The following is a 26795-nucleotide window of genomic DNA, read 5'->3' on the forward strand; positions in this document are numbered from 1 at the left end:
CGGAATTTCACGTGTTGATAGAGGAAAAGTTATTTAAAATGAAAAACCTATAAGTCATGCAGTGATCAGCAGTCTCCATATAGCAGAGAGGAAAAGGGACTTGGCCAGAGAAATTGTGCTTAGGAAAATGCCATATTACTTGTAGCACAGTACCCCAGCCGAGGATCAGGGCATCATTTTGCTAGGCATTGTACACACAAGTAATAAAACAACAATCCCTGCTCTAGGGAGCTCACAATCAAGGTCAGATGTTAAAAAATGTAAAAGAAATCTATGCAATACTCTCCATGAACTGCAGTGGACACTGGATTGGGTCTGTTGGAGTGGACTGAGATCACCAACCAGCTTCACAAAGAGCATCAAAGATGGTAACACCTTTCAGTCAATAACAATCGGGACCGGAGATGAATATCCATGTGTCTTTACCAATCCATATTCAGTCCTTCCTGCTAGATGCTCTTTTCATAGCTCTCTAGTAAATGACCTTGACTTGTTCTCCATTAGCATGCAAGAAGCTTCCATTCTACTAATACACTGTTGTCACTGTCTCTAGGTGGATAGTATTAGACTCCTTGCAGATAGCAATGCACTCTGTTGAATTCTGCATTTCTGCTCTTCCTGAACCAAGAGGCAGCGTCAACTCTATTTACTGTTTCTTCTTCAAATGTTGTCGCTTGTACCTTGATTCAGAAACTTGCCCTGATTATCAGTTGGGAGATCATTATTGTGTGACATTACTGAAAGGTGCAGTAAGAGGGACAAGGTCTGTAGTATTTTGTTTACAAGAACAGCAGGTTGTTGCTCAATATACTATGTCCTGCATAAGTAGACACTAAATTTACCTGTGTGAAATAGTGCCAGTACATTCTTCATAATCAAATAGTTCTTCTGGAGTCTATTGACAGCTCAAGGGTCTGCCAGTCCAAATCCATTCCTCTTTGTAACTCCACTGGCAGCATTATTGGAGGAGGGCTTTTATTTTTCCATCCATCATTTGTTTTCGGAGGGGTGGGGGGAAAGCAGCTGCTGGCAAAGGCTGCTCCTGTCAGGCATGTCAAGAGAAAGAAAAGCAGCTCATGGGAAGCTGAAACAACAGAAAATTGCAACTCCCTTCCTGACGTATTGAATCTACATCACTTGGAGTGTGTGTCTGGCCGTATAATGCAAAAAGACAGAAGTCTGACCAGAGAGGAGTGGTGATAAAAACACAGAGCCAACTTCATGAATGGAAAAGTCTGATATATGACCTCTCTGTTGAATTTGTAATTGCTGACTGATCTCTTCTTCCTCCACCCCATGGAAGATTCTTATTTCAACCATACCCTTCTTCCACATCCACAGGCTTCTTATGCTTGGAGCTTTTACTAAGGATATACTGCCTTTCTTTCCTCCTTCAAACTCACTTCTTCTGTGTAAGCCACTGTTGTTTATATCACACTAGGGCTCAGAGGTTGCAGCCAGGGATCAGAGCACCATTGTGCCAGGCACTGTGCATCCATGTGACAAAGCAGACAGCCCTGCCCGAGACAGAGAGTTCATAGGTTAGGAGTCAGACTGGACATAACAGAAGAGACCAACAGAGAGGAGACGGGTGGGAGGACAAGGAAGAAAAAAAACAGAGTTTAGCAGGAAAGTATGTAGTAAAAGCCAGCACCTGCCCCAGAGAGCTCACAATCAAGGTTCGTGTCAAGAAGTAACAAGGACCCAATAAAGCTTGGGAGGAGAGTATTAGGTCACAGTAAAAGGAATACGTTTTTGTATACTAAGCAGTAGTGTCAGCTTTCTACCTGCTTACCTATTGTCAGAGCTCCTCACTAGCTCTGTCTGCTTCCACCTCTTATGCCTGATACTTATTTGCTTGATTTCTTTAGATCTAAAAGATATAGGTGAAATTCTGGCCCCATTGAAGTCCATGCCAGTTTTGTTATTGACTTCAATGGAGCCAAGATTGCTCCATATAGTTTCAGAAGTATCTATTGACTCTAGGGGCATGTCTACACTTACCTCCGGAGTGATCAATCTAGCAGGAGTCGATTTATCGCGTCTAGTGAGGACGCGATAAATCGACCACTGAGCGCTTTCCCATTGACTCCAGTACTTCACCGGAGCGAGAAGCACAGGTGGAGTCAATGGGGGAGCATCAACAGTCGACCTACAGCAGTGAAGACACCACTGTAAATAGATCTAAGTATGTCGACTTCAGCTACGTTATTCACATAGCTGAAGCTGCGTAACTTAGATTGATTCTCCCCCCGCCCCCCAGTGTAGACCAGGCCTAAGTGTCTTTCCTAGCAATTAAAAATAATTGTGTTAAAAAAACATTTGAACCTGCAGCTGCTCCTCATGCCAAGCCAAGAAAATAATGAACCAAAGATGAAATCAAAACCCAACCAATATCCTTCTTACCACAGACCCCAGTTCTTCTCACACACCTGCCTTCCCAAAACATGGGACTGAGATTTTCAATGCAGTGTAGGGATTTTATGCACACATCTTCCATTTATTTCATTTTCAGGATCAGGATCCATAATAGGAAACAGATATACAGCCAATTGAGTACTGCCCTATAACCATAACAGAACCACTGGATTATATTACACGCCTTATACCATCCTGTTTGATTTTTAAATTCTCTTTGCCTGCCCCAAAACAAACCTTGCTAATAATTATACTCCTATTTACTAAGACAAAGCACTGGCCTAAGAGATGTATTTCAGTGTTTATTTCCCTAATTCAAATTTTGATTGAAACCCATTGTTAAGTGGAGAGCATTTTTGCTGTTTATTGTTAAATAACATTATTTTGCAACATGCTGTGACACTGGCTGACCAGATCATGCTAGAGTGTTTTCAGGTCATTTCACTCGTGGATTAGTATAGATCAAAGTAATTAATGTTTTGGGTGTTTAAATGTCATAAAACTAAAGGGATGTTACATGCAATGTTTTCACTCATCTGTTCCTGTTATAATGTAATAACAAACATGTACAGAGTAAATACCCCTGTAACTAAATAACTCATCAGACATCAAAGAAGCCTGGTGTAATGCTAATGATGGACTTTATCAGAATGGCCATTGTGTGTGATGACCTTTAGTGAAAAGACCAAGTGCATTCCTCACTCATCGTCATCAAAGGAAAAGTCCATGTTGGTAGAGAGACTGTCAGCTCGTCTTCTGTGAGAAGATATAAGAATGGATCCAAAGAAAGATCCTTCATCTCTGGACTGTTTGGATTCTAACAGGGCAGGATAACTGAATGAGAAGACGGAGATCTCCAGAGTTATTCTGGGTAGCCCTGAAAGACTTTGGGGAAATTCCATTTATTACACTACTGCTACCCTTTGATGTCACAAATTGTGATTCACCTGTTGTTATATTTTACCTGTTTTAATTTCTCAATAACTCATCCTTTTTTCTTAGCTAATAAATCTTTAGTTAGTTTACTATAAATTTGGCTGCCACCGTTGTCTTTGGTATAAGATGTGGAGTATCAACCGAGCTGGGGTAAGTGGCTGGCCTCCTGGAACTGGGAGAAACCTGATGTGGTGTGATTTTAGTTTTAAGTAAGCTTTTATCACAAAGTCCAGTTTGTTAGAGTGGCAAGATAGGTTGGAGAATCTAAGGGTCTATGACTCCATGGTAAGACTGGTATAGTGCTCCAAAAGTTCACATCTGTTACTGACTCGGTGAAATCTAATTATAAAACATACCACCAGTTTGGGGTGTCTGCTCTTGTTTTCTGGCAGTCTGAGGCAGGCACTCACAGGTGTGAGCCACTCCAGATAGCGTGACACATGCAGCATAAAGTTAATGGATAATAAAACAGTTAATTTACTGTGTTTAACAGTGAACTCCAGCTGCCAGTAATTTGATTGTAGCCTTCTGGGATGAGAGGGGTTTACTTGTTTATACAACAAATGACAACAATGTTTGCCCTGTTTACCATGGTGACCAACTGTAAATTTCAGTTATAATATATTGCAGGATTTCACATTTTGTCAAGTTACACAGAGGAAAAAGAGGTACCGCATGAAATCTCATGATATACTCAATGCTTGGGCCCCAAAGCAACTACTAAAGTGTGGCTAAAGTTAAGTATATGCATACACGTTTGGGTCCCTTGCATTACTTTTGATATCTTCAAAGTGTTTTACACCTATTAATCAATCCATACAACAACCCTGAGAGGCAGGTATACTGATTATGAGACGTGATATCAATAAGCCCTCAGTCCAGCAAAGTACTTAAGAACATGCTTAACTAAGAGCAGATGGGTAGCTCTATTGAAATCAATACGTTTTTAAGGGCTTTGCTGGATCAAGTCCTATATATAAGCAAACAAGTAACCACAATGTTAAGGTGGAAGCAAAACACTTGAAAAATACGTATGAAAACCTGTATAAGAGATGAAACAGACAATTTGTCCCCCACCACATACCTCCCCCACCAAGAAAAAATTTTAACACTGTTTTCTTTAGAAAGTTTGCAACAGACATGTTTCTTTAAATAATTTGTATCTTTCCATTACAAGTGTAGACACCCGTTTGTCGGTACTCATAAAAAACCTGGGCTACTGGCATTGATATTATCTCTTAACAAAAATGACATTGAACATCAAAATCCTGATCCTGAATTCCTTATTCAGCGGCAGATAGGGGGTAGAAAACACCAGTAATTAGATGGACTTTGCAAAGAGAGAGAAAAGGGGGAGGAAGGTTGTTCAAATTATGGCCCACAACAGTTTGTAATGCCCTTTAATAGAAGATGCTGATAATAAATGTAATACACGTTGTAGAACGCCAAAGAAACACGTTATAACCTTTTTTGCCTCGTTATTTATGATCCAGGTTACACACGCACATCACAGGAAGAATAGAAAGCATTGTTCTCAAATACGATACTGCAGGAAGGTTTCAAAGTCCCAGTGATGTGTATCTGTTTTCACAGCAGGATCACTATTTGTATTGACTGACTCAGAACTTCTGCCTCTTATTTGCCTAGTGTTATTTGCATGAATTTTCGCATGGGCCTTCACGATTCAACATTAGAGATGAACCCAATAAGAAATATTAACATTTTGGGGATAAAAATAGTATTCAGTAAGTTTCAGAGGCTTACCCACTGCCCTGCTCCTCTGGCCCAATGGTGTATTTATATCTGAATAATCATGATAAAATAGAAGCAGTGACCATGAGGTTCATTAACGATCAATCATAAATCGGTCCCAGAGAATGAGAGAGTTCCTGAGGAGGAGGACTAGGTCACAATATTTCCTAACCTGACGTTAAGTCTTTAGGCCCAGATCTTCAAAGGTATTCAGGTGCCTAATTCCCATTGATTTCAATGGGAGCTAGATGCCTAAATCCCTTTTGAGGATTTGGATCTAGAATCATAGAAATGTAGGACAGGAATGGACCTTCAGTGAGGTCATCTAGTCCATCCTCATGCACTGAAGCAGGACCAAATATATCTAGAACATCTCTAACAGGCATTGTCCAACCTGTCGTAAAAAACCTCCAATGTTGGGGACTCCACAACCTCCCTTGATAACTTATTCTAGTGTTCAACTATCCTTATCATTAGAACAATGTTCCTAATACGTAATCTTAATCCATTTTGCTGCAGATTAAGCCCATTACTTTTTGTCCTACCTTTAGTGGACATGAAGAGCAATTGATCACCATCCTATCTATAACAACCCTTTATGTAGTTGAAGACTGTTATTTGATCCTCCCACGGTATTCTTTTCTGAAAACTCAGCGGGGCCAGATTTTTTAACCTTTCCTCAGAGGTCAGGTTTTCTAAACCTTTTGTCATTTTAGTTGCTGTCCTCTGGACTCTCTCCAGTTTTTCCACCTCTTTCTTAAAGTGTTTTGCTCCTTACTAGAAATGCATGTACGTTTAAGTGATGAGCAGCAGGGGCGGCTCCAGGCACCAGCACGCCAAGCACGTGCCTGGGGCGGCAAGCCATGGGGGCGCTCTGCCGGTCGCCACAAGGGTGGCAGGCAGGTTGCCTTCGGCAGCATGCCTGCGGAGGGTCCGCTGGTCCCGCGGCTTCGGCGGACCTCCCGCAGGCGGGCTGCCGAATCCGCGGGACCAGGGACCTCCCACAGGCAAGCCGCCAAAGACAGCCTGTGCTTGGGGAGGCAAAATATCTAGAGCTGCCCTGATGAGCATTGTGTGTATTTGTGTGTTTGTAGTGTGTGCAAGTTTTGTGTTTATTAGTGTATGTATGTTAATGTGGTGTGTAGAGCGTTTTGCAGCAGTGACTGCCCTAGTAGTATCGGCCTAGAATGGCTAAGGGGTCATTGGCACATTGGGGTCACTGATGGGAGTTTATACTGGGGTCAGAGACAGATTTGGTGGGCAGTCCCTGCATGGGTTGCACCTTGTGCCAGGAGCGGTGACGGGGCTTGGTGCTGTAAGAGAAGTGGCAACTAGTGATTGGGTCTCACCCCCCGCCACTTGCCAGGGGTTGGTGTCCTCTGCCTCCAGCCACTGCTCTTAGGTCCCTGCCCCTGGCTCCTGGGAAGGTCAAAGGGCCACTGAAGCCACAGCTGAGAAGGTCAAAGGTCAGGAGTCAAGTGGCAGGGCTCACGGACAGCTCCTGGCCCACCGGGCTCAGAAGGTCATGGACAGACTAATAGGTCAGAGTTCAAAGGTCAAACAAGCGGTGGTCGGAGCCACTGAGTTTTCCGACCTCTGCCGGGGTCAAAGGTCAAAACAGAGACTTAAAGCTTTCCCTTGTATACCCCAAAAAGGGGGCCGCCATTGCTTATTTCCGCTTCCGGTGCCAAACGCGGGCACTTCCGTGTTGACAGGCAGCCGGAACCTTCGTGTCCTGTCCTAGCGGGGGGCGTTTCCGGCCGAGTCCTTCCCGCCCGACGCCCCGCGCGCCCTCCCCTCGCTAGGATTGGCTGCCGGGCTGGGAGGAAGCGCTGCCATTGGCTGCGAAGGCGGCCGGCCTTTAGGTTGCTGCGGGCTTCCTCCTCCCCCCCCCCTCCCGGCGGGCACGGAGCGGGGCAGCTGCCGGCGCGAGGAGCCGCCGGTAACGCGGGATCGGGTCCTTCCCCCCCCCCTCCGCTCTTGCGGCCCCCTGGGGCTCATCTCCGGTCTCGGGGCCCGCTGTCCCCGGGTCCCCTCTCCTGGGGCTGGGGGAGCCGCGCCCCCCGGCTCCGATCCGGCCATTGCCTCCTGCAGCGGGGGCAGCCCCTGCGCTGGGAGCCGGCCGGCCGGCGGCGCTGGACCGTAGGGTTTGCGTCCACACGGCGCCCCCGGCGCTCCGGTTCCGGCGGCAGGCGCCTGGCAGCCCGCTGGGGACGCTGGTTTCTCCTGCCTTAGCGTCATTCTCCGCTCGCGGGAGGAGGGGGGGGGGGTTGGATTTTCCTGGGGCTCCTACTTGGGTTGCATCTTATTCTTGATGTGGCTTGTCACAAACCAACCCTCTCCCCGATTCTCCCTGGGGCAGGGGCTGTGTCTGCAAAATACAGCGTTGTGTTGTGGTTATTTTCCCCTCGCAGCAGTTATAGTTCTACCCTCCTTATAGTACCATGACCTACGCTGCATCTAGGAAGCCCCAGGGCTTTGTAGAGGGCATCTTCTTTGGTGGTGGTGGTTTTCTTGGTGGCGTGAGAAACATTTTGTGTCTTTGTAACATCTTCTTTCAGTGCCTAAAGGTCGGACCATGCCTCCTGGAAAGGCTGGCAATAAGGAAAAGTTGGTGCTTCAGTGTGAATGGGAGATGTGCACCTATGTGGCCTCTAAGATGGAGGAGTTTTGTGATCATGTGTCGGAGCATTTGCAGCTGCATCTTCGTGGGGAACATAGGGATGAGATGAACCCTCTTGGTAAGGGACACTGAGTGCAATTAAAAACTATAACTAAAAGTGGACTCTTGGGTTGGAAGAGCCATCAGGTGGGTCATCACGCTCCCTTCATTATTCTGAACCACTCCTGGTAGACATGGAGAAATTTCAGTAATGAATTTCCCAGTGAGGGTGATGCCATAGTGTCCGCTGGGGATAATGTGTTCTGCATTGTGGTAAGAAAATAAACTTTCCAGTGGATCTAGTGCACTCTGCTGTCTATTATTATTATTAGAGTGTCTGGTCGTGATTCAAGGCTGTGGTGCAGGACAGCTTTGTATCAAGAACCTGGAAGGCTTTGTTCTCCCTTACCTGACACAGCAATCCTTCATTGTCTGTAGAATTAAGGGACAATAGCAAACCCTTAAATTACAGTCTTCTTCATTGTGTGACTTCAATTACATCTATAGAATTACATCTGCTCAGTAAGATGCTTAGCAGCATTAACTATATATTTTTAAAGGGTGATGCATAATCTAGCATTCTGAGCACAGGACTGGGATCTGTGAACACCTGAGCTATTATCAGAGCTAAGGAGATTTATTTTTGTAAATAGTTGATGTTTATATTGACTGTCTTGAGTGCAAGGTCTCGGCTGCCTTTGTAGTGAATCATAAGCCAGAATCCAGAACTGAACAAGTAGGAAGATGAGAGTTCTCCTCTCACCATAAGTAGGTGGTCCCACCACTGGCGGGGAGAGAAGGCTATGAAAAAAGCTTCTATTTTCTCTTGCTTATGGGGACTTAAGCTTTAACAGGGCGACACTCATTTTCTACAGATTTGTCAGTAACTGTGTTTCCTATTTGTGTTGCAGAAGAATACACTTGTCTGTGGCAGGAATGTGGCTTCTGCTCCCCAGAGAGCTCAGCAGACCTGGTCCGCCATGTTTACTTCCACTGTTACCACACTAAGCTGAAGCAGTGGGGCCTGCAGGCCTTGCAGAGCCAGTCAGACGTGAGCCACTGTCAGCTGGACTTCCAGAGCCGTAACATCATTCCTGAGATCCAGGAAAACTTCCTGTGTCTGTGGGAGTACTGTGAGGTGAGAGCAACAGAGAGAGGATCAGCCCTCCTAACTCCTGTCTGTGGGTGCGCAGTCAGGTGGGAGCAGGAGAAAAGGGGGGCTTATTCTCTCACAGTGAATGCCCGGGAACTGGGAGAGTTGCTGTCAATCTGATGTAACCCTTGAGGACTCAGCCCAGTTCAAGTGGGGGCACAGACAGGGCCTTACATGGTTCAAGCCAACAAAGTCTCGGTTCTAGGGTAGGGAGATGGTCTCAGCATTATGAGCACTGCAACCAGTTTGAATGCCCTGATTGTGCTTTTCTGTGTTTGCCCCCAGGGAGGGGAGGGAGAACGGTTTGTCAAAGTTGAGCTGTACCAGAACTGCTGGTATGCGTGTGCTGACCCATATTCTTCTGGCTTTGTCTCCCCCCAACAGAGATCTTTTGATAACCCTGAATGGTTCTACCGGCATGTGGAGGATCACAGCTTCTGTTCAGAATACAAGGCAGCTGGGAAGGAGAACCATGTGGTCTTTTGTGGCTGGAAAGGTATTTGATTTTTATTTATGTTACTGTAGCACTTAAGAACCCAGGTCATGGACCGGGACCTCATTGTGCTTGGTGCTGTACAAACATGGAACAAAACACAGTCCCTGCACATGTGAGAACTTGAAAGCTCTCCTCAGGGGGGCTGGGGAGCAGCTGACAAACAGCAAAGCTTTGCACTTCTGTAGCACCTTTCCACTGAGGCGCTCAAAGGGCTTGCTAAACACTATTGAGCTGGGCCTTGCCTCACCCATTTCCCCACTGGATGGCTACAGAAACCAAACAGCAGAGGCAACTTGCTGGGGTGCCCACGATATGTCAGTGTAAGAGTGAGGAATATAACCTGGGACTCTGGCTTCTTAGTCCCCATGGCTGGGCTTAATTCTGCTGATTCCAGCTGAGGAATTAAATAGATGGTATCAAGGCCTCTGAACTTGCCCTTGCCTCTGAACAGAACAGCAAGGGGGAAATGCTGGTTTAACTTGAACAATAACTGCTGTCTTTCACGTGGCCGTGACCGTCTCAGCTGCTCCTGTGTCCCGTGGAATGACAGATCTGTGCTGTATGTAGGCCTGTATCCAGTCTTCTACATATCTGCAGCATGCCTGGCCTGGCTCTCCATTGGGGGCAGCAAAGCATTTTCCTCTGCCTGTGCTACTGAAAGTTTCTTGGAGCTGTCTGGTCCTTTGCCAAGGAGCTAACCATTGTCTCTACCTCTTACGTTCAGAGTGCGACTGCACCTTCAAAGGGCGCTGTAAGCTGCGGGAACACCTGCGCAGCCACACGCAGGAGAAGGTAGTGGCCTGTCCTACCTGTGGCGGGATGTTCTCCAACAACACCAAGTTCTTTGACCACATCCGCCGGCAGACGGCCCTGGATCGTAAGCACCTGAGTGGGAGTGGGATTGTCACTGAGCTACCCTGTTGCTCCTAGCCAGATCATTTGATTTGTCAGCAGCTATCTCTGTTCTAGTAGCAAGGCATTAGCAGGGCACGACCACTGTTAATGTTGGCACTGATTGGCTCTCAGGCTCACCAGAGAGACCAGCGCCTTGAATAGGCCATTGAGACTGAATTCCCCTCTCAGGCAGGAGTGGGGCAGCACGGGGGAGGTTTGTCTTGCTGTATCTAGTGCCTTTCTTGTTCTGTGGACATGGGACTAATGTCTCGGGCTGGGAGTCAGGCCCTTGTGCCAGTGACAGATTCATTTAAAATCTCTTTGAGCTCCTTTGTGCCAGGCTGGGTGCTGGAGTCAGTACTGTGCTGTGCATTCTCCGCTTCCGGCTGGGCCTGTATCTAAAAGTGAGAGGAGTTGCTGGTCTCCCCTCAGCTCCCTGCAGGGGCCCCGTGTACATTCCCAGCTCTCCCTGTATGTTCCCAGCTCCTGTGCGTCTCATTCCTTTTTAGACTTGTGTTTGTGATCATCCTTGAAGGCAGTAGAATTTGCTTCTGGGGTTGCTTCCTGGGTCATGCAGTGGTTGCACTGGGAGAACTGTGTTCATTGGAAGGCAAAGACAGTGGCTCTCTAGCCAGGGGCAGCGTCAGTGGCTGTGGATGAGGAGAAAGGGCTCCTGGCTCTGATATAACTAACACTTTTCGTCCTGCATGTTGCTGTCTCTCTGCTTTGTTCTTTCTGTCCTTCCCCTCCCCCTCTGTGCACTCCCTTCTCTCTCCCCCCACCTTTCCCCAATGTTACAGAGCAGAGGTTTCAGTGCTCCCACTGCTCCAAGAGGTTTGCTACTGAGAGGCTGCTGCGTGATCACATGAGGAACCATGGTGAGTAAAGGCCCTTCTCTCTCTTCCAGCCGTCGCTCTGGCAAGTGCGTTCCCTCTCCCCACTCCATGGTGATGGGCTTCCCTCTCGTTTCTCTCGAGCAGTAAACCACTACAAGTGCCCCTTGTGCGACATGACCTGCCCGCTGCCCTCCTCCCTGCGCAACCACATCCGCTTCCGGCACAGCGAGGAGCGGCCCTTCAAGTGTGACTACTGTGACTACAGGTGGGGTCCCTGCGATTGTACTTCCCTAGGGTGGAGTGGGTTTGGGCTTCAGAGGCGGGGCCTGGGTCTGTGTGGGGGGAAGGGAGGGTGGCTGGGCTGTCAGGGCCTGGGGAAGCACTGATGAGCCAGGGAGGAAAATAGAATAGGGGTCTCACACACATTTGGCTTCATTCCCGCGTTCTTTCCTTTCAGCTGTAAAAATCTCATTGATTTGAGGAAGCACCTGGACACTCACAGCAAAGAGCCAGCCTATCGCTGCGAGTTCGAAGCCTGCAGCTTCACTGCGCGTTCCCTCTGCTCCATCAAACTGCACTACAGGAAAGTCCACGAGGTGAGGAGGGAACCAGGGAATCTGCTGCTGTTCCCACTGTTTATATTGCATTAATGTTGAGAAGCCCCAAGCAAGGTTGCGGCCCAGGGTGCTAGGTGCTGCACATACATGTCATGAGAGATGAGCCCTACACTGAAGAGCTTGCAATCTAAATAAAGAGCGAGAGGAAGGGAATACTCTCCTCCCTGCTAGACAGATGTGGGAGTGAGGCACAGAGAGACCAAGTGACTTGTCCAAGTCATACGGAGAGTCTGGCAGAGCTGAGAATTGAATTCGTATCTCCTGACTTCCACCCGACCGGTCTTTCTCCCAAGCCCGCCTTAGCCTTCTAGGTGACCATAAAACTCTAACGCAAATCTCAGCTTCATTCTCACCCCCCCAGAGATTTGGAACAGTCCATGGTCATGCTTGGTATCCATCAGCTCCGGGAGGAATTGACTCTTCTGTCCTTTCCATTCCTCTCTCCACCTGCTGCAGTGCTAATGGCTAATCTGATTCTTGGATGACACAACACGAGTTATCTGGGGAGAGGGGGTTTCTCATGACTTTCTTTCTGGCTGTCTGATCTCTTTTGATCTCTGCTCTCTGGCTGGGAACAGGGAATTGCTCCCCCTTCCAATGCAGGGCCGAGGGCGGCAAGAGCAGCAGTTCTTCAGAGTTGGCCATTTAGCAAAGATGTACTGAACAGTAGGGGAGCCCTGACAAACAAGTAGCAGGCCCCTGCAGTGAAGACATTAAAGACGCAGAGAACACTAACCAGAACTGGGCATACACACCCAGTAATTGAGGCGTTGTGGTGTGTTAACGTGTGTGCCTAGCCTCTGGCCTGCTTTTTCCTGGCTATAAATGGTGGCTCATGGGGTTTGAGTGGGAGTTTTCCATTCTTGGGCACTATCCACTAACCTGGCAGTTGTGCTAATTTTATGAGCCGTCCGTTTGTATCGCCTTCTGGCTAATCCCTTGGGAGCACCAGTGGCGGTCCGCCTGCCCCTGTTCCTCCCTGCGTGGCTGACTGCGTGTGTTCTGCTGCTCCCTGGCATGGGGCAAGCATTTTAATACCTGTATTTCTACAGACGTAGGTACGGCGCCAATACTTATCCCTGCCTCAGTACAGGGGACTGGACTAAATAAGCTACTGAAGTCCCTTCCCGTCTGACATTTCTATGATTCTGTGGCTACTTTGCAAAGCAGTCCCAAACAGCTAGCAGCCTGGGCACGGGATCTCCTGGGCAATGAGATTCCCTCCATCCCGTGGATTGGAAATCAGAAGTGTTACTAGTCCCCTACTCCTTTGCCATAATGATGCTTGCTATAAAGCTTGTCGGGGGGGTGTTCCTGTTGGAAAGCCTGGCTTCCCACGAGGCAGCTTGGGTTTGAATCCCATGACACTTGCATCCTTCCTTTCTTCCCGCTCCCTCCCCAGGGTGACTCGGAACCCCGGTACAAGTGCCACATCTGTGACAAGTGCTTCACACGTGGGAACAACCTCACCGTGCACCTAAGGAAGAAACACCAGTTCAAGTGGCCCTCGGGCCATCCTCGCTTCAGGTACTGGACCTCCAGCCTCTCCTATGTGCAAAGCTCACTACCTCTCTCAAGCCACAGGGGGCAGTGGGGGACTGGCAAGCAGGCTCACTGGGAACAGTCATGTGGAGGTGGGGTGTTGCTCCTAGGTTCTCTGAAACTACGGTGATAGGGGCGTATCCGTACCTAGGTAGCAGCCTCCAGTGGCAGATCAGAGACTAGGGCTGCCGGGCAGCAGCCACACGAATGCAGCTGGATCTGCTGGGATGCTTGTAGAAGTAGCAGGCTCAGGCTGCAGCCAGATCCAGCTCTCCTCAACCTGAGAGAGTGTCACCCCAGTCTAAGCCCGATCACGTTTTGAGGATGCCTTATGCGATGTAATCTCCAGCAAGCCTCAGTCTCCCCCAGACGTTCCAGGGCTTAAAAGGGTGAGGAAGCCAAGGAGGGCTCTCAAATTTGCTCATGGAAACTGGACAGGACAAAGAAACCAAACCGGGCCTGAGTGGAGATGTAAACCCTCTGTATGGCATGTGGCTGAGACAAGGAGAAGCTGACCGTTAGGGGCTGGGGATGAAAGAATTTACCCTCCCTGATGACGTCTCCCCCACTGCACTGCCTGTTAACACGCTGGGTGCTGTGTGCTGGGGTGTCTGCCCCACAGGAATATCAGTGCTGCAAAATAACCTCTTTGGGGTAGCAACTGCCACTGATGGCCTGGTGTTGGGTGCGCTAGCATGTCGGGCAGCACTCCAAGCAGTCAGTCCTGCCTCGGTAACTGCACAAGGCATCCGCCTTCCAGCCCCGTTCTAACCTTTGCCACCTGTCCCTCTCTCTGGCCTGCGCAGGTACAAGGAACACGAGGACGGCTACATGCGGCTGCAGCTAGTGCGCTATGAAAGTGTGGAGCTGACTGAGCAGCTGCTGAAGGACCGGGAGAAACAGGGCGAGTTGCTGGATGGCACGGCGGAGTGCGTGGTGCTGACAGAGGGTGAGGGCAACTTGCAGGGGATTATCCTGGAGCCACCAGCAGAGGCCTCCCTGGAGGAAGCCAATGACATGGAATCGCAGGTAGCCCCACTGCCACCACCGGTCTATGCTGCTGCCAACCCTGACCCAGCTCAGCAAAGCACCTTCCCGAGAGCTGAGGCCTCGCCAGACCAAGACCCCAGCGCCTCGCTCGGCCCCATCATCCGTGTGGTGAACAGGACCAATGAGCATGGGGAGAACGAGACCGTGTACTACGTCATGGCCAATGCACCTTCGGAGGAGCAGGCAGCGGTGCCCAGTGGCCTGGCTGTGGAGCCGGAGGAGAACGTCATGGACCGCCTACAGAAGACAGCTGAGGAGCTGGGGATACAGATTATGTGAGATGCTGGCGCTGCCTCTCTGCACTTTGGCTTCAAGAAATTCAGGTGTCTCTCCTGCTTGGGAGGGCAGGGATGGAATCACGAGCACTCTCCATCACCCTGCTAGGGTCCCTCCACGTCCTTGATTATAGACCCAGAGCAGTTGGTGCTGCCCGTGGGAAGGTTCTGAGCACGTCTGGTCAGCACCCGGTGGGGGAGAGGGATCGATCTCCCTTGCACCAGCCTGGGAGAGGAAGGTGTCAGTGGATGCTGGGAGCAGCCTTACATATTCTCATGGCAAGAAAGGGGATTCAAGCTGGGGATTCAGTGCCCTCCATCCCATGGGGAGAGGTTTGGGCTGTGTTTCCACCACTACCACCCCAAAGGTCCCTGGCAGAAGGGTCCGACGCCTGCTGCTAAGAGGCTCGGTCCCTGTGCTCACTGAGAGCCCTGCGCTCAGCCGGAATCTCCACTCCTTTGGAGCTGCAGGTGGATTGACTTGCCTCCTGAGATGCTGTTTGGCCTTAAGCAGGCTCATTCTGTCCAGTATCTCGTTGGCCTTGCGTGAACAAGATGCCCTGACCCTGTCTCAGACACATGGGAGTGTCCGTTTTCTGGCTCGCTCAAACAGATCCCTTATCAGTATTTGCATTGACACTGCCCCATCCCCTGGTTGAGCTGAGCGGGGGAGCAGCCTAAGGGTCCATTTGCCCTTGGCAGGTTGCTTCTCCCCCATGCACTGGTGGGGAGCTGGTGTAAGCTGGGGGCCCTTCTCAGCACTCGGGGACCTTTGTGCAGCCTTCGTCCTCCCCTCGGGTGCTTGCTCAGGGCTTTCCCCACATTGGGGCCTGGGCTCCTGCCTGTGCAAAGTAAGTGCTTTTATAATAAATAAATAAATACAAGTCCTGTGTGCCAGGTCAGGGTACAGCTGTGTGGTGTCTGCCATGGCCCCGTCAATGTGGCTCTCGCGTGCCTTAGGGCAGGGATCAGACCAAGCAGTTGGGGATTTTAGTGACCAGATCCGTGTAATAGCTAGGGTGCAGGTGACACTTGAGCTTTTACCACATCTCTGCGGCATGTCCAGTGACGCACACAGCTACCTTCATGCTGCTGGAATCCCCGGCTTGGCTGTAGGAGCGTCTACTTTTACTCTGTGCCTCCCATAGCTTTCCGTGCGCACGCTGTCTCATCCGACTGGAGATAGCACTCCCCCAGCCTTCTTCCCTGCACATGGACGACTCAGCCATTCCCGTTGACCCAGAGACCTTAGTTGCTTTAACATAGGGATCACTGTCGACTTGCAAGCAAGTCTCTACCACGGGACCAAGCTGTGCTAGCTGGCCTCTTTCTCTCCTGGGATCCCAAGGGGTATCAGTTCTAAACTTCCGTTTGTAGACATGGGAGACAAGTCTGCAACCCTTCTGCAGTCCAAGTCGTCATTACCTGTATTGCAATACCCTCATCAGTGAGGTGTCGACATGCCACGCTCGTTAAGAGGTCTCTAGCTTGGGTTGGTTCTGGTTGCTTGACAGCCTGACCTCATCCTACTGTGATGTGGCAGGAACGTGGCTGTAAAGTGCAGGTAAATGGGAAGCCCTGTCCCACCCTCGGACTGGTAGACGGGCTCTGGTGGTGATCAGTTCCCTTGGAGGTGCTGTCCTCTTTCTAGTCCTGGAATAACCTTCCCTGCTCCAAGATGACCCCGCTAATGGGGGCACCTGCTGCTCTCCCAGGACAGCTGTAATCGCCTTAACCAGTGTATTATGGAGCTCCTCTTACTTGGGAGCTGCCTCCTGTTACTGAGGGTGCAGCAAAGACGGCCTCTGCCAGCTGCATCTGGGGCCGTGGAAGGTTTCGGTTTGTGCTGACGCCTGCCTGCCTGGCAGACTGACAGGGAGCTTGGAAGAGCTAAGAGCCCAGCTCAGGGCTTCACGGCAGCCCAGATCCCTGGCTTTGGGACAGCCAGCCCGGCATGCTGCTATGGAGCTGGGCCTCCTGTCTTGCTAGGTGGAAAATGGTCATTCTGGCTTGTGGAGGATTTTGAAATTTGGGGGTTTTGTTTTGAAATTTCAGGCTCCTCCATGGAGCAGGATTACCGTTCTCTGCCGAGCCTTCCCAGGCTGAGGGGCATCGGCACCGCTTCCGTTAAAGCAGGGCAAACCCCTGTGTGGGAAGCTCTTATTTCAGTTTAAGGGGGGAATTTGGGTTTTGTTTAAACATGGTCTGAATTGACTTCAGGTAAACTGCAGGAATCCTGCTTTAAACCCTAATAAGTGTCCACGTGCTCTTTGGCACTGGATTAACTCAATGGTTTAAAATCACAACTTAAGTTGAATTGGTGTAACTCTGCCTTTCTGCTCAGGGCCAGCCTGTGTCAGGGCCTGGATGGGAGACCCCTAGGAAACCAGAGTGATTTGGATACTCATCCCACAAAGCAAGTGCCCCACCTGCAGGCTCCCTCTTTTGGATAATGCACTTGTGCTCATTAAAACATCCCATGGTGCCATTTTTCCTCCCTGCAGTTTCTACTGGATACAGGATTTTTCTTCACTTCCTGTCCTAAACTGAGTACGGTGTTGCAGTACCCTGCTGAGCCTGTAGCGCTGGCATGCTCGGTGGGGGATTCTCCCAGTAGCTCTGCCATTGGCTGCCATTAGGGATTTGCCGGTGGCAATAATTGGGGCAGGATTCTTGCTGTCTCATGGGAGAGCCCTGAATTGAGGGACCCTGAAGGGAGCCAGGGAGTTGGTTTCGTGAAGCAGGTGCACAGAAGTCAGATATCTTGCTCTGCTTATGGTTCAGGGAAACAATTAAAATGTGTAGACTCAATGGACCATCCTCCAGCAACGCAGTGGGATTGTGGCCTCAGCAGCCACTGTGGTGTGGTGGCCGCTGCCTTTCCCGTTCCCTGCTAGTGTAGTTCAGCAGAGAAAAAGCCACTGGAGCTCCAGGTTATTTCAGTGGAGAAATCACTTTACATTAAACCCCCAGCCATCTGCTCACTTTCTAATTACAAACCCAGTAAGACATAATTCACAGTTGTGTCCTGACAGCAGGAGGTGATGGAGGGCAGCACCCAAAGGGATGCTCTTTATTCAGAGTGTAGAAGCTTGCACTGGTTTCTTGTCCTTCACATACTAAGGCTATGCCCATGCTATGGAGATTATACCAGCATCACGCCATAACAGAAGCACCCTATGTTACTGGAAGGAGTTGGCTTATGTAGGAACAGCACCTCTCTGAACAGCTGGCCATGTCAATGGAAGCGTTCTTCTGCCCACATAGCTGTGTCTACACTGGGGTTTTGTCGGCTTAGCTATGCGAGTCAGGCTTGGTTTCTTCACACCCCTGCCTGATGTACTTATGCCAATGTAACTTTTGAGTGTAGACCAGGCCTAAGTAAAAGTGGGGAGGTGGGAAGGAGAGTGAGTGTCTGTTGGACAAAGCGTTCCCAGGCGGAGGTGGGCAGGGAACACAACCCCTGTGGAAATAGTTCAGACAGTCGTGATCAAAAGCCTCAAGTGGTTTGGAGGCCTGTGTCAAATGGGTTTCTCAGTCTGGTTCCCTACAGACCGAAATCCGCACTGGGTGCGTGCACCCCCCTTCACAACTGGCACGTAGCCTCTGCAGAGGGGACAAAGGTGTGACTGGGCCCTGGACACTGTCCTACAGAGGTGGAGTCACAAGGCTGAGGTGAAGCACGCTGCCAGGAGGCATGGAGGAAGCCTGCCCTGCCCATGTAGTAAATGTGGCATGGATGGCCGGAGGATTTCCAGGTTGCGGAGCTGGCTCTAAATTTCCTTGAGTGCTCACGCAGTGAGCTGCACCCCATGGCTGTTGAGAGCAGAACAGCACCTCCGTAGAGGTTCAGCTCTCACATCTAGGCTGAACGGGGACTGGACAGGGAGGCACCCGTGCATGCCCCAGAGGTCAAAGGCTAGTTTCCACCTTTCAACTAGACTTGTCCCATTTTGTGGACATAACCTGGTTCTGATCAGCTGTACCGAGGATGCCTTCGCAGCAAGAGCATTCCAGGCAACAGAGCCTAGCCGGCACCTTGTAGAACCGAATCGGTGCCAAAAGCTGCAGTGAACCGGGATGTCTCCAGCTCCTTTCCATGGCACTACACAGGTCAAGGAACCTGGGTCTCCACAGGTGGATATATGGGCAGTGCCCCACCTGTCCCTGGCATAGACCAATAGAACGTAAGGTCAGGAAATATTGTAGGGCCCAGTTGGAAACTTTACTGGTGCTCCTCTGTGGGATTGTGGCCTCTGGGGTCTTTAATTGCTGCAGCCACAGCAGAAGCTGCAAAAAGGTAATCGCTTTGCCAGAGGATTATCTGCAGGGAAGAGAGAATGGGGATTAAAGGAAGCCTCTTCCTCCAGTCCCCCACCCCCACCCCAAGCCCTCCCCTAGCTACCGGACCTGTAAGGTGCCTCTGTCCTGAGCAGATGGAAGCGAAGTTCCCCTCCTCCATGGGAAGGCTGGGTCGGGACGGAGCCAGACCCTGCTGGCAGCTAGCTCAGCCCGGCCAGCATCCCCTGGCAAGGGGGAGATGGAAAAGCAAATACTCCGGGTCTTTTGAAAGCTGGAGTCCGAGGCCAGTGGGCGAAGGACTGGAACCTTAGAAGAACGAAGGAGGGCAGGGCAGCGAGTGGAGAGGGCACTGGACTGGGCCTGCGATGAGCACCATGGAGCTGGGATTCCTCGTCTTAGTCACGCTGGCTGGGTTTGGCTCTGGCGAGGAGGAGGAAGGTAAGTAATGGAGCAGGAGGCGTTTGCTGCACACGGTATGGTGCCCGAGAGCCACTAGGGAGGCAGCTAGCAGTGGTGGGATCCAGCCAGTCCTGGGCGGTGTCCCTGCGGGGAAGAGCAGCTTTGCTTTGGTGGTAGGGCAGCAGCTCTGCAGTCTGAGCGGAGTCCCCGGCCCAGAGACTGAGCTAGTCCTGCTGGGATCCACCAAGGAAAGGGGCTGGTAGCTGCTTGTGCTTTCTCAGACACCCTCCTTTTGCTGCAGGGCCATGGGCTGGCACTGCTCTAAGCAGACCCCGCCCTTTGCGTCAGGGAGGTCACCCCTTCTCCCATGCCACAAAGCTGGTGGTGGCATCACACTGAACCGGGGCCCGCCCCAGTCTTTGCCCAGAGCTGGGAAAGATCCTCCATTCCTGTCCTGCCATTTCTCCTTGTCAGTCCCAGACTCCCCAGCATAGGTTTTGTCTGGCAAGGCTGGAAGCCTTGAGTGATCCCTGCCTCTCGGGGGCAGAGGAGCTCTGTGCTCCTTTGTTTTGCTTCCCCATCAATGGAGAGGGCAGGAGTTGGTCGGTCTCATCTCCCTGGTATGCCCTGGGCTGGGTGGGAGGTTCTGGTGCTGATCTGGACCTGCTGGTGTTGGCAGTCTTGGCGGGGCCCCGATACTCCCACCCCTCACTGCTTCCAGACCCTTGCAGCATTCTCAGGCTGCAACTTTGCCAGTCCCACTTTGGGGCCCTCCTGCAGCCAGGAAATGCAGGTGCCACCTGCAGTGAGAGTCCCTTGTTGGCAGCGTCAGAGAAAAGCCATTGGGAACGCCGTGGCAGGGCTGAGACCTGTTGGCAGGATCAATTTGAGCTGCTGCTGCTGCTGCCGGGGCTGCACCTCTCCAGAGGATAAAGAGGGGGGCGTCAGATCTCGGGCCTGTCAATCAGACGTGCCATAAGTGCCACGGGAGCCAGGGCTCCTGGGTTCTATCCCCAGCTCTGCCACTGACTCCTTGTGCCTTGGGCAAATCATTGCCTTTGTCTGTGCCTCAGTGTCTCCCCACCGCCTCCAATACCTGCTTAAGAGCATAAGAACGGCCATACTGGGTCAGACCAAAGGTCCATCCAGCCCAGTATCCTGTCTACTGACAGTGGCCAATGCCAGGTGGTGCCCCAGAGGGAGTGAATCTAACAGGCAATGATCAAGTGATCTCTCTCCTGCCATCCATCTCCACCATCTGATAACAGAGGCTAGGGACACCATTCCTTACCCATCCTGGCTAATAGCCATTAATGGACTTAACCTCTATGAATTTATCTAGTTCTCTTTTAAACCCTGTTATAGTCCTAGCCTTCACAACCTCCTCAGGCGAGGAGTTCCACAGGTTGACTGTGCGCTGGGTGAAGAAGAACTTCCTTTTATTTGTTTTAAACCTGCTGCCCATTAATTTCATTTGGTGGCCCCTAGTTCTTCCATTATGGGAACAAGTAAATAACTTTTCCTTATTCACTTTCTCCACACCACTCATGATTTTATAGACCTCTATCATATCCCCTCTTAGTCTCCTCTTTTCCAAGCTGAAAAGTCCTAGCCTCTTTAATCTCTCCTCATAGGGACCTGTTCCAAACCCCTAATCCTTTTAGTTGCCCCGTGCTCCCCAGGAGGCCCCTCAGCATCCGTAAAGGTCTGTGGGGCTGTGAAGGGCCACAGGAATGCAGAACCCTACTTGGGGCCCTTAAAAAGGCCTGGGGCTGACCCTGCTGCAGTGACAGCTAGCAGGGTCCTGCTTGATCTCCCAGCTGGCTTCCCCAGGGCTGGTGGAAGTCAGGGCTCTGGCTGGAGCTCGGGCACTGGAGCCTAGCCCGGTCACACTGGTATTCTTAGCACGCTCGCTCGAGCCTGGCTAACATGAGTCCGTCTACCCAGCTGGGAGGCTTGCGCCAGCTGCAGTGTAGACACACCTGGGCAGGCTCAGTGCTGCTGAGCCTTGGGGGAGCCTGGCCCAGCTGGGAAAGAGAATGGGTGGCGGGGGGACAGAATCGTGGGGGTGCCCCGGGACCTGGGAGAAGAGAACGGCCCCAGCCCATCTCTCCCTGTTGTTCTGCCTTGATCTGTCCCTCCAGGAAGCTTGGACACATACTGGTCTGGCACAGCCCCCATCTGCATGGGGGGCTGCAGAGGGAAACACAAGGAGCTGAAGAGGAGCCAGTGTGGGACTGGCAGCTGCTGCTGGCTGGGATACAAATCCTTCTGCCGAGGTACAGGGGTGCCGGGGGAGAGCGAAGGAGAGGCTGAGCTTGGTGCGGGAGGGACTGTGCGGACTCGGACATGCCTGAATTGATGGGTGGGTGGGTGGCTGTGAGTGAGGAGGGCAGACAGAGACCTTCAACTACAGCAGCCACTGTCCCAAGTGTCCCTGAGGCAGGGGATTTTCATGTGTGGGAGGCTGTCTCCAGGAACAGCCACTGGTGCATTTGGTTTGACAAATAGAAATTTGGCTGAAAACATGATTTTTTTTGTCTCTCTCTCTGGAACAATCTGCAAATTTCGGTCGAACTCAATGAATAGCTTCCATGGGGAAAAATCCAGATTTGTTTGAAGTTGAAATGCTTTGTTTAGAGGGTTTGTTTTGTTTGGTTGTTTTGTTTTGTTTTTGTTTTGTTTGTTTGTTTCAACGTGGCATTTTGTTCTCATATTTGGCCAATTTTAAAAAAAAAAATTGTAAAGCGGGGCGGGGTGGATGGAAATGTCAAATGGTGAATTGAAATGAAAAAATTCCATGTCAAGTTAACCCAAAACATTTTGGTTGATTTGAAATGAATTGTTTTATTATTTGATGAGATATTTTTAAAAAACACAATGGTTTTGGTTCAGTTCAAACCTGTTTGGGGTGGGTGTGTGTGTGTGTGTGTGTGTGTGTGTGTGTGTATAGTTTTTATATACATACATACATCTCTCTAGACATGACCCCAAAAGCCCTTCTTCTCTCCATCAAAAGCTGTCTTTGGCCTGGAGGATTTTGGGGGCATCTGGGGAGCGAGAAGTATGGGGCATTTCCTGAGGGGCCCCTTGGCATGGGATTACAGCAGCTGTTGGCATCATGAGGTGTTGACAAGGTTAATGCATCAGCCCCCCAGCCTGCCCCAGGACACAGACTTGTTGCAACATCTCAGTATCCTCGGCCTCCTGGCATCCAGGAGATGGACCAATGGATCCTCTCTGGGATCTGGAGCATCTACCTACAGCCCCTGGCATCCTAGCATCCATTTAGGTTCCATGTCACATACCCAGAGCAGTTTACCAGCACTGCTAGCAGTCATCCAGGCTGTGGCAGATACCCTGGCCATCACAGATCCCAGGAGCTATATACCCTTGTCATCCGTAGCGTATGTTGTTGCCATCTCTTCGGGATCCAGCATGCTCCTCCGCCCCCTGGGATCTGGTCTGTTCCCTTGGCATCCTTCTGGGGTTGTGGAATTATGCCAGCAGCCCTCGGCACCCAATGATGCCAAGCATGTACCCGTGACATGCTGCTCTCTGATGCCCCTTTTGTCTCTGGGGTGGTGGCGATACCTTCACACTTCCAGCCTGCACCGTCCCCCGGGACCTTTCTCTTCTCAGTGAACTGCGGGCGGCCAGAGGCAGACTTCAATTCCATGGTCTATGGCAACGACTGGTGGGTGGGCTCTGTGGTGCGCTACGGCTGCCGGCCCGGCTTCCTGCTGGTGGGGGACCCGGCCAGTGCTTGCCAGTCTGATGGCCACTGGACACCTAAACCCACCTGCCTCCGTGAGTACGGCGCCGTGCAGCACTGATGGGCAGTAAAGCGGGTAGGATTGGGAGGAGCTAATGTTCCACCCCAGAGGTGGCTGCATCCCAGTGGTGGCTGGAGTGCCCCTTATTTGCCAGCTCTCCACATGGGAGTCGGCGTAGTCTGCAGGTCTGGCTGCACTGGGTGAGCTCTGTTCAGACATCCCTGATGTGTGGCAGGGAGGGGGCTAATGGAGGAAATACCTCTGCTCCCTCTGCAGTCAGGAGCAGGGGGAGAGTGGAGTGTCGCTCTCCTGTCCCAGCCTGGGGCTGCACCATCCGCTTTACTGTGCTCCCTTGGGGGTGTTGTAAGCTCTGGAGAATGTGCTGGGTCTGCCCGGCTTGGGGACCTGTGAGCTAAAAGGCTGCAGGGCGGGTTATTGGAACCCGGGGTGCTGGTGCTGTTGGCAGCCTGATGCCTCATCAGCCCTGAGAGACCAGCCCCACTGCTCTGATAACCATGCCCAGCCGCATGCTAATAACTCCCAGGCTCTGTTCTTGGGGCCTCCCCGGGGTTACGGCTGCTGTCTCTCCCCATCAGGGATATGCCTCCGGGGCCGGATTGAGATTAACGAGCGGGACATCGACGGCAGCTGCTCCTCCACCTGCACGGACAAGGCTCACCTCGGGGCCTTCCTCAACCACGGCTGCATCAAGATCTCCAACTGCGTCACCAAGCAGTGGGGCTGGACCCGCTGGTTCACACGCTGCGACTTCTGCGAGTGCGACTGCTACGTCCCCTGCTGTAAGTGACTCCTCCCCAGCCAGCAGTCAGAGGGAGCCGCCTCCCCAGCCAACCTGGTGGGACTTCCCTGCTGCTCCCATCCTACTGCAACACAATCGCTGCCCTGGGCTGGGTGGAATGTATTGGACCTGCTCTCCTGTGCATGTGTGATCATGTCACCCCCTAGTGGCTACTCCCTATAGAGTAAAAGCCCTAATGTGCTGCTCCTGATGGAGATTCTCCTTTAGCTGTAGTAGTCAACCCTGGTGTTCTTTGGTCCTAAAGATCCTGGGTTTTATGCCTGACACTGCACGTGTGTGGTTTGGCTGGTCTACTTGTGACCACAGGATTAGTCAAGTTTCTTCCTTCACCTCTTGTCCTAAACTCTGGTGCATTGTTGGTGCAGGCTATCGGTTGCCAGGTTCCACCCCAGAGAGGCATGCCTTTTCCAGAGCGCCCCTGAGGGCGATATCTAAGTAATCTGATCCCAGTATGAAAAAGGCTACTGTCTGCCCATTTTGTGTCTTGTGTAATGCAGAATGACTCCGCTGGCTGCACTGGCATTACTCCCGATTGGCACCAGCTGAGCCAAGAGCTGGGAAATTGGCGACTTTGTTTTGCAGTTGGCTCCACGGTCAGAGCAGGAAAGTGAGTTTCGCTCTGCTGCTCTTCGCTGGCCCATGGAGCAGAGGGGAGGCAAGGAGCAGAAGCTAGTTACATGCCAGTCCAGATGTGCTCCCATGGCACCTTTGACTTGACATGGGGCACGTGGGAGGGTGAGGGTCAGGATAATCTAACATGAAACAGATGCCCATTGTCTGAACGTGTTCTCGTTACAGCTTCCTCCGGGTAGAGATCTGGGGCGGATGGATTCGTGGGGAGCTGTTCTGCTGTGAAGGGGAGCTCCATCCCAGGAGGGGCAGCAGCCAGCCTGATGCTCACGGCGCAATAGGCTACCATACTGTGCCTCTCTCCCCATCAGGCCAGACTCCTCCATCCGTCTGTTCCTATCACACTCTTGGCAATGTGCTTGTGGAAGTGCATGGTTGTGTCTGTCTCCTGGGCTGGAACCATTTGCCAGCCTGTCTTGTTGGGGTGCAGCATCTGCAGAGGAAAGGACTGTCTCCCACATAACTTAACCCTTTGCACCCTGCTTTGTTCCGAACAAGCGCATGGGTATATACAGTCATCTCCCTACTCTGCAGCGGGTTACACTGTGGGAGCAAGAGACCAGTGTTCCAAGAACAGGAATGGGAGCCAAGGACTGCAGACTTGTATTCCCTCCTCTGAGACCTTAGGCAAAGGATGACACCGATCTCTGCCTCAGTTTCCCCATCTGCTTAATGGGGATGAATAATACCCGCCACTGGGTGTGGGGGCATGTGGGGGTTCACTGTCTGTAACACCCTTTGAATGAGGAACGTCATTATTTCAGCACCACCATTGTTGCAGCCTCCCCTGCTGCCTCTGGCCAGACCTGGAGTCTGCGTGAGCCGGTTCCATTGGCAGCAGGTGCAGTGAACCAAACCACCTGGCCAAAAGGGACTGCCCCTCCCTCCCACCTGCATGCCTGCCCTGGCGAGTCTCAGGCCCTCTCAAGGCAGAGGGGCATGAGCGGGGAGCAGAGGCCTTCAGCTTAAAGGAGCTTTAGTCAGGGGCCAGCTGTAGAAAAAGGGGAATTGTTCTGCAAGGGCCCCCTTTAGCAGGGGGAATGCACCACCCACAGTGAGAGGGGAGAGGGAGCAGCTGTTCTAGCTGGGGGAGAGGGTTGGTCCTGCCCTAATGTGGGATTAGGCACCAGTTTCCTCTTCTGACGCAGGGGGATGGAAGGCAGTTGAAGGGAATCCCCTTCCTTGCCTGCTTTGCTGTGGTGCCATGCTACTCCCTGGCACCCAGCAACCTCTGTCAAATGCTCTCCCTCGCCTAGCAAGTGGGGAGGGTCTGTGGGACACGAAAGGATCAGCCAGTGGAGTTTTCCCTCCTGGCCACATGTGAGGTAGGCATGGGGAAGGTGAGGATTAAATGCTGTGTATGGCAAATGCTGCTTCTGCCCTAGGGGCTTTCTCTCTGCCCACTGGCTCCAAGCCTGTGACCATCGCGCCAATAAATCTGTCTAGAGGTGACTAGTGTTTCAGTGATGCTGTTGGAGACGTCTCCTCACCGTCTGGCTTCCGTCCACACTCCACTCCTTTAAGTCCCTGTGTTCAGAAGCCCCATCTCTCCTCCAGTGCTGGGGGTGGAGCTGGTTGGGAAGTGGGGTTTTGTTCCCGTGAAACAAACCAATGAAAAAAATGATAGATTTTGTTGAAAACTATCAAAGAGACAGGGCCAGTTTTAATTGAAAAACCAGCACTCCCCAATTGTTTGGGTTTTGGCAAGTGCCAGTCCCAAAAAAATGGGGACAAATTTTTTTTTAGGTCGTGGCCATAACTTTCTGGGTGCCAAAAAGTGAATGGTGGTTTGTTTGGTTTTTTTTAAGTGGAAAAACTGAAAAAAGATCATTGGAAATGAATGTTTCCCCTGGAAATGACACTTTTAAAAATGTATTCATTTTTATGAAAAAGTTTCCACTGAAAACATTTGACCAGTTCTAATGTGAGCCGTGCTGGCCAGGGAGCAGTTTGCATTCTGACCAAGGTGGCAGTTCTCAGTTTGGCCAGTAGCGTGCAGCACCAAATGAGGATAACCAGCGTCCTCTCCCCTGGCTGTCTCCTGCTATTCGTCCAGGTATTTCCCGAGCATTATGTTCACTGTGAATGTAATTTGTGAATCTAACAGGACCAAAGCCAGGAGCTTCAGTTCAGGGCTAGGGTATTGGGTGCAGGTTCACAGGCTGCCAGGGAGTGGTAGCTCCTTGCATCCAGGAGGTGACATACACAGACAGTGCTAGTCCTTCTTAGGGGTTGCT

At 51.2% G+C, this 26795-nt stretch overlaps 2 protein-coding genes across 3 annotated transcripts in view; both read left to right on the forward strand.

Annotated features, from left to right (window-relative positions):
* LOC123354843 (histone H4 transcription factor) overlaps window positions 1–15538 on the forward strand; it is a 45529-nt gene extending 29991 nt beyond the window's left edge. Inside the window, exons 1-10 of one of the 2 annotated variants that reach the window (XM_044997183.1) lie at window positions 6799–7048; window positions 7668–7847; window positions 8680–8906; window positions 9306–9417; window positions 10142–10294; window positions 11112–11189; window positions 11292–11412; window positions 11605–11743; window positions 13167–13291; window positions 14113–15538. In XM_044997183.1, the coding sequence (XP_044853118.1) occupies window positions 7685–7847; window positions 8680–8906; window positions 9306–9417; window positions 10142–10294; window positions 11112–11189; window positions 11292–11412; window positions 11605–11743; window positions 13167–13291; window positions 14113–14635 (1641 nt within the window). In that variant the 5' untranslated portion in view covers window positions 6799–7048; window positions 7668–7684 and the 3' untranslated portion in view covers window positions 14636–15538. Of the gene's footprint in view, window positions 1–6798; window positions 7049–7667; window positions 7848–8679; window positions 8907–9305; window positions 9418–10141; window positions 10295–11111; window positions 11190–11291; window positions 11413–11604; window positions 11744–13166; window positions 13292–14112 lie in introns of those variants that run through there. The other variant, XM_044997182.1, reaches the window with a different exon arrangement.
* A 5941-nt stretch (window positions 15539–21479) lies between these two features.
* On the forward strand, window positions 21480–26003 carry LOC123354925 (CUB and sushi domain-containing protein 1-like). The gene is made up of 4 exons (XM_044997329.1): window positions 21480–21611; window positions 22975–23142; window positions 23705–23908; window positions 24727–26003. The coding sequence occupies exons 1-4, from the start codon at window positions 21518–21520 to the stop codon at window positions 24738–24740; spliced, it is 480 nt and encodes a 159-aa protein (XP_044853264.1). The 5' UTR covers window positions 21480–21517; the 3' UTR covers window positions 24741–26003.
* The last annotated feature ends 792 nt before the right edge of the window (window positions 26004–26795 follow it).

Source organism: Mauremys mutica, chromosome 22 (genome assembly GCF_020497125.1).
Source record: "Mauremys mutica isolate MM-2020 ecotype Southern chromosome 22, ASM2049712v1, whole genome shotgun sequence".
In the NCBI taxonomy this organism is placed as follows: Eukaryota; Metazoa; Chordata; order Testudines; family Geoemydidae; genus Mauremys; species Mauremys mutica.

Bases quoted from the DNA above. Each gene is read 5' to 3' on its own strand.
- LOC123354925 (XM_044997329.1), top strand. From the start codon at position 21,518: ATGGGGGGCTGCAGAGGGAAACACAAGGAGCTGAAGAGGAGCCAGTGT. The intron at 21,612-22,974 runs GTACAGGGGTGC...TTCTCTTCTCAG, and splicing joins ATACAAATCCTTCTGCCGAG to TGAACTGCGGGCGGCCAGAG. The intron at 23,143-23,704 runs GTGAGTACGGCG...TCTCCCCATCAG, and splicing joins ACCTAAACCCACCTGCCTCC to GGATATGCCTCCGGGGCCGG.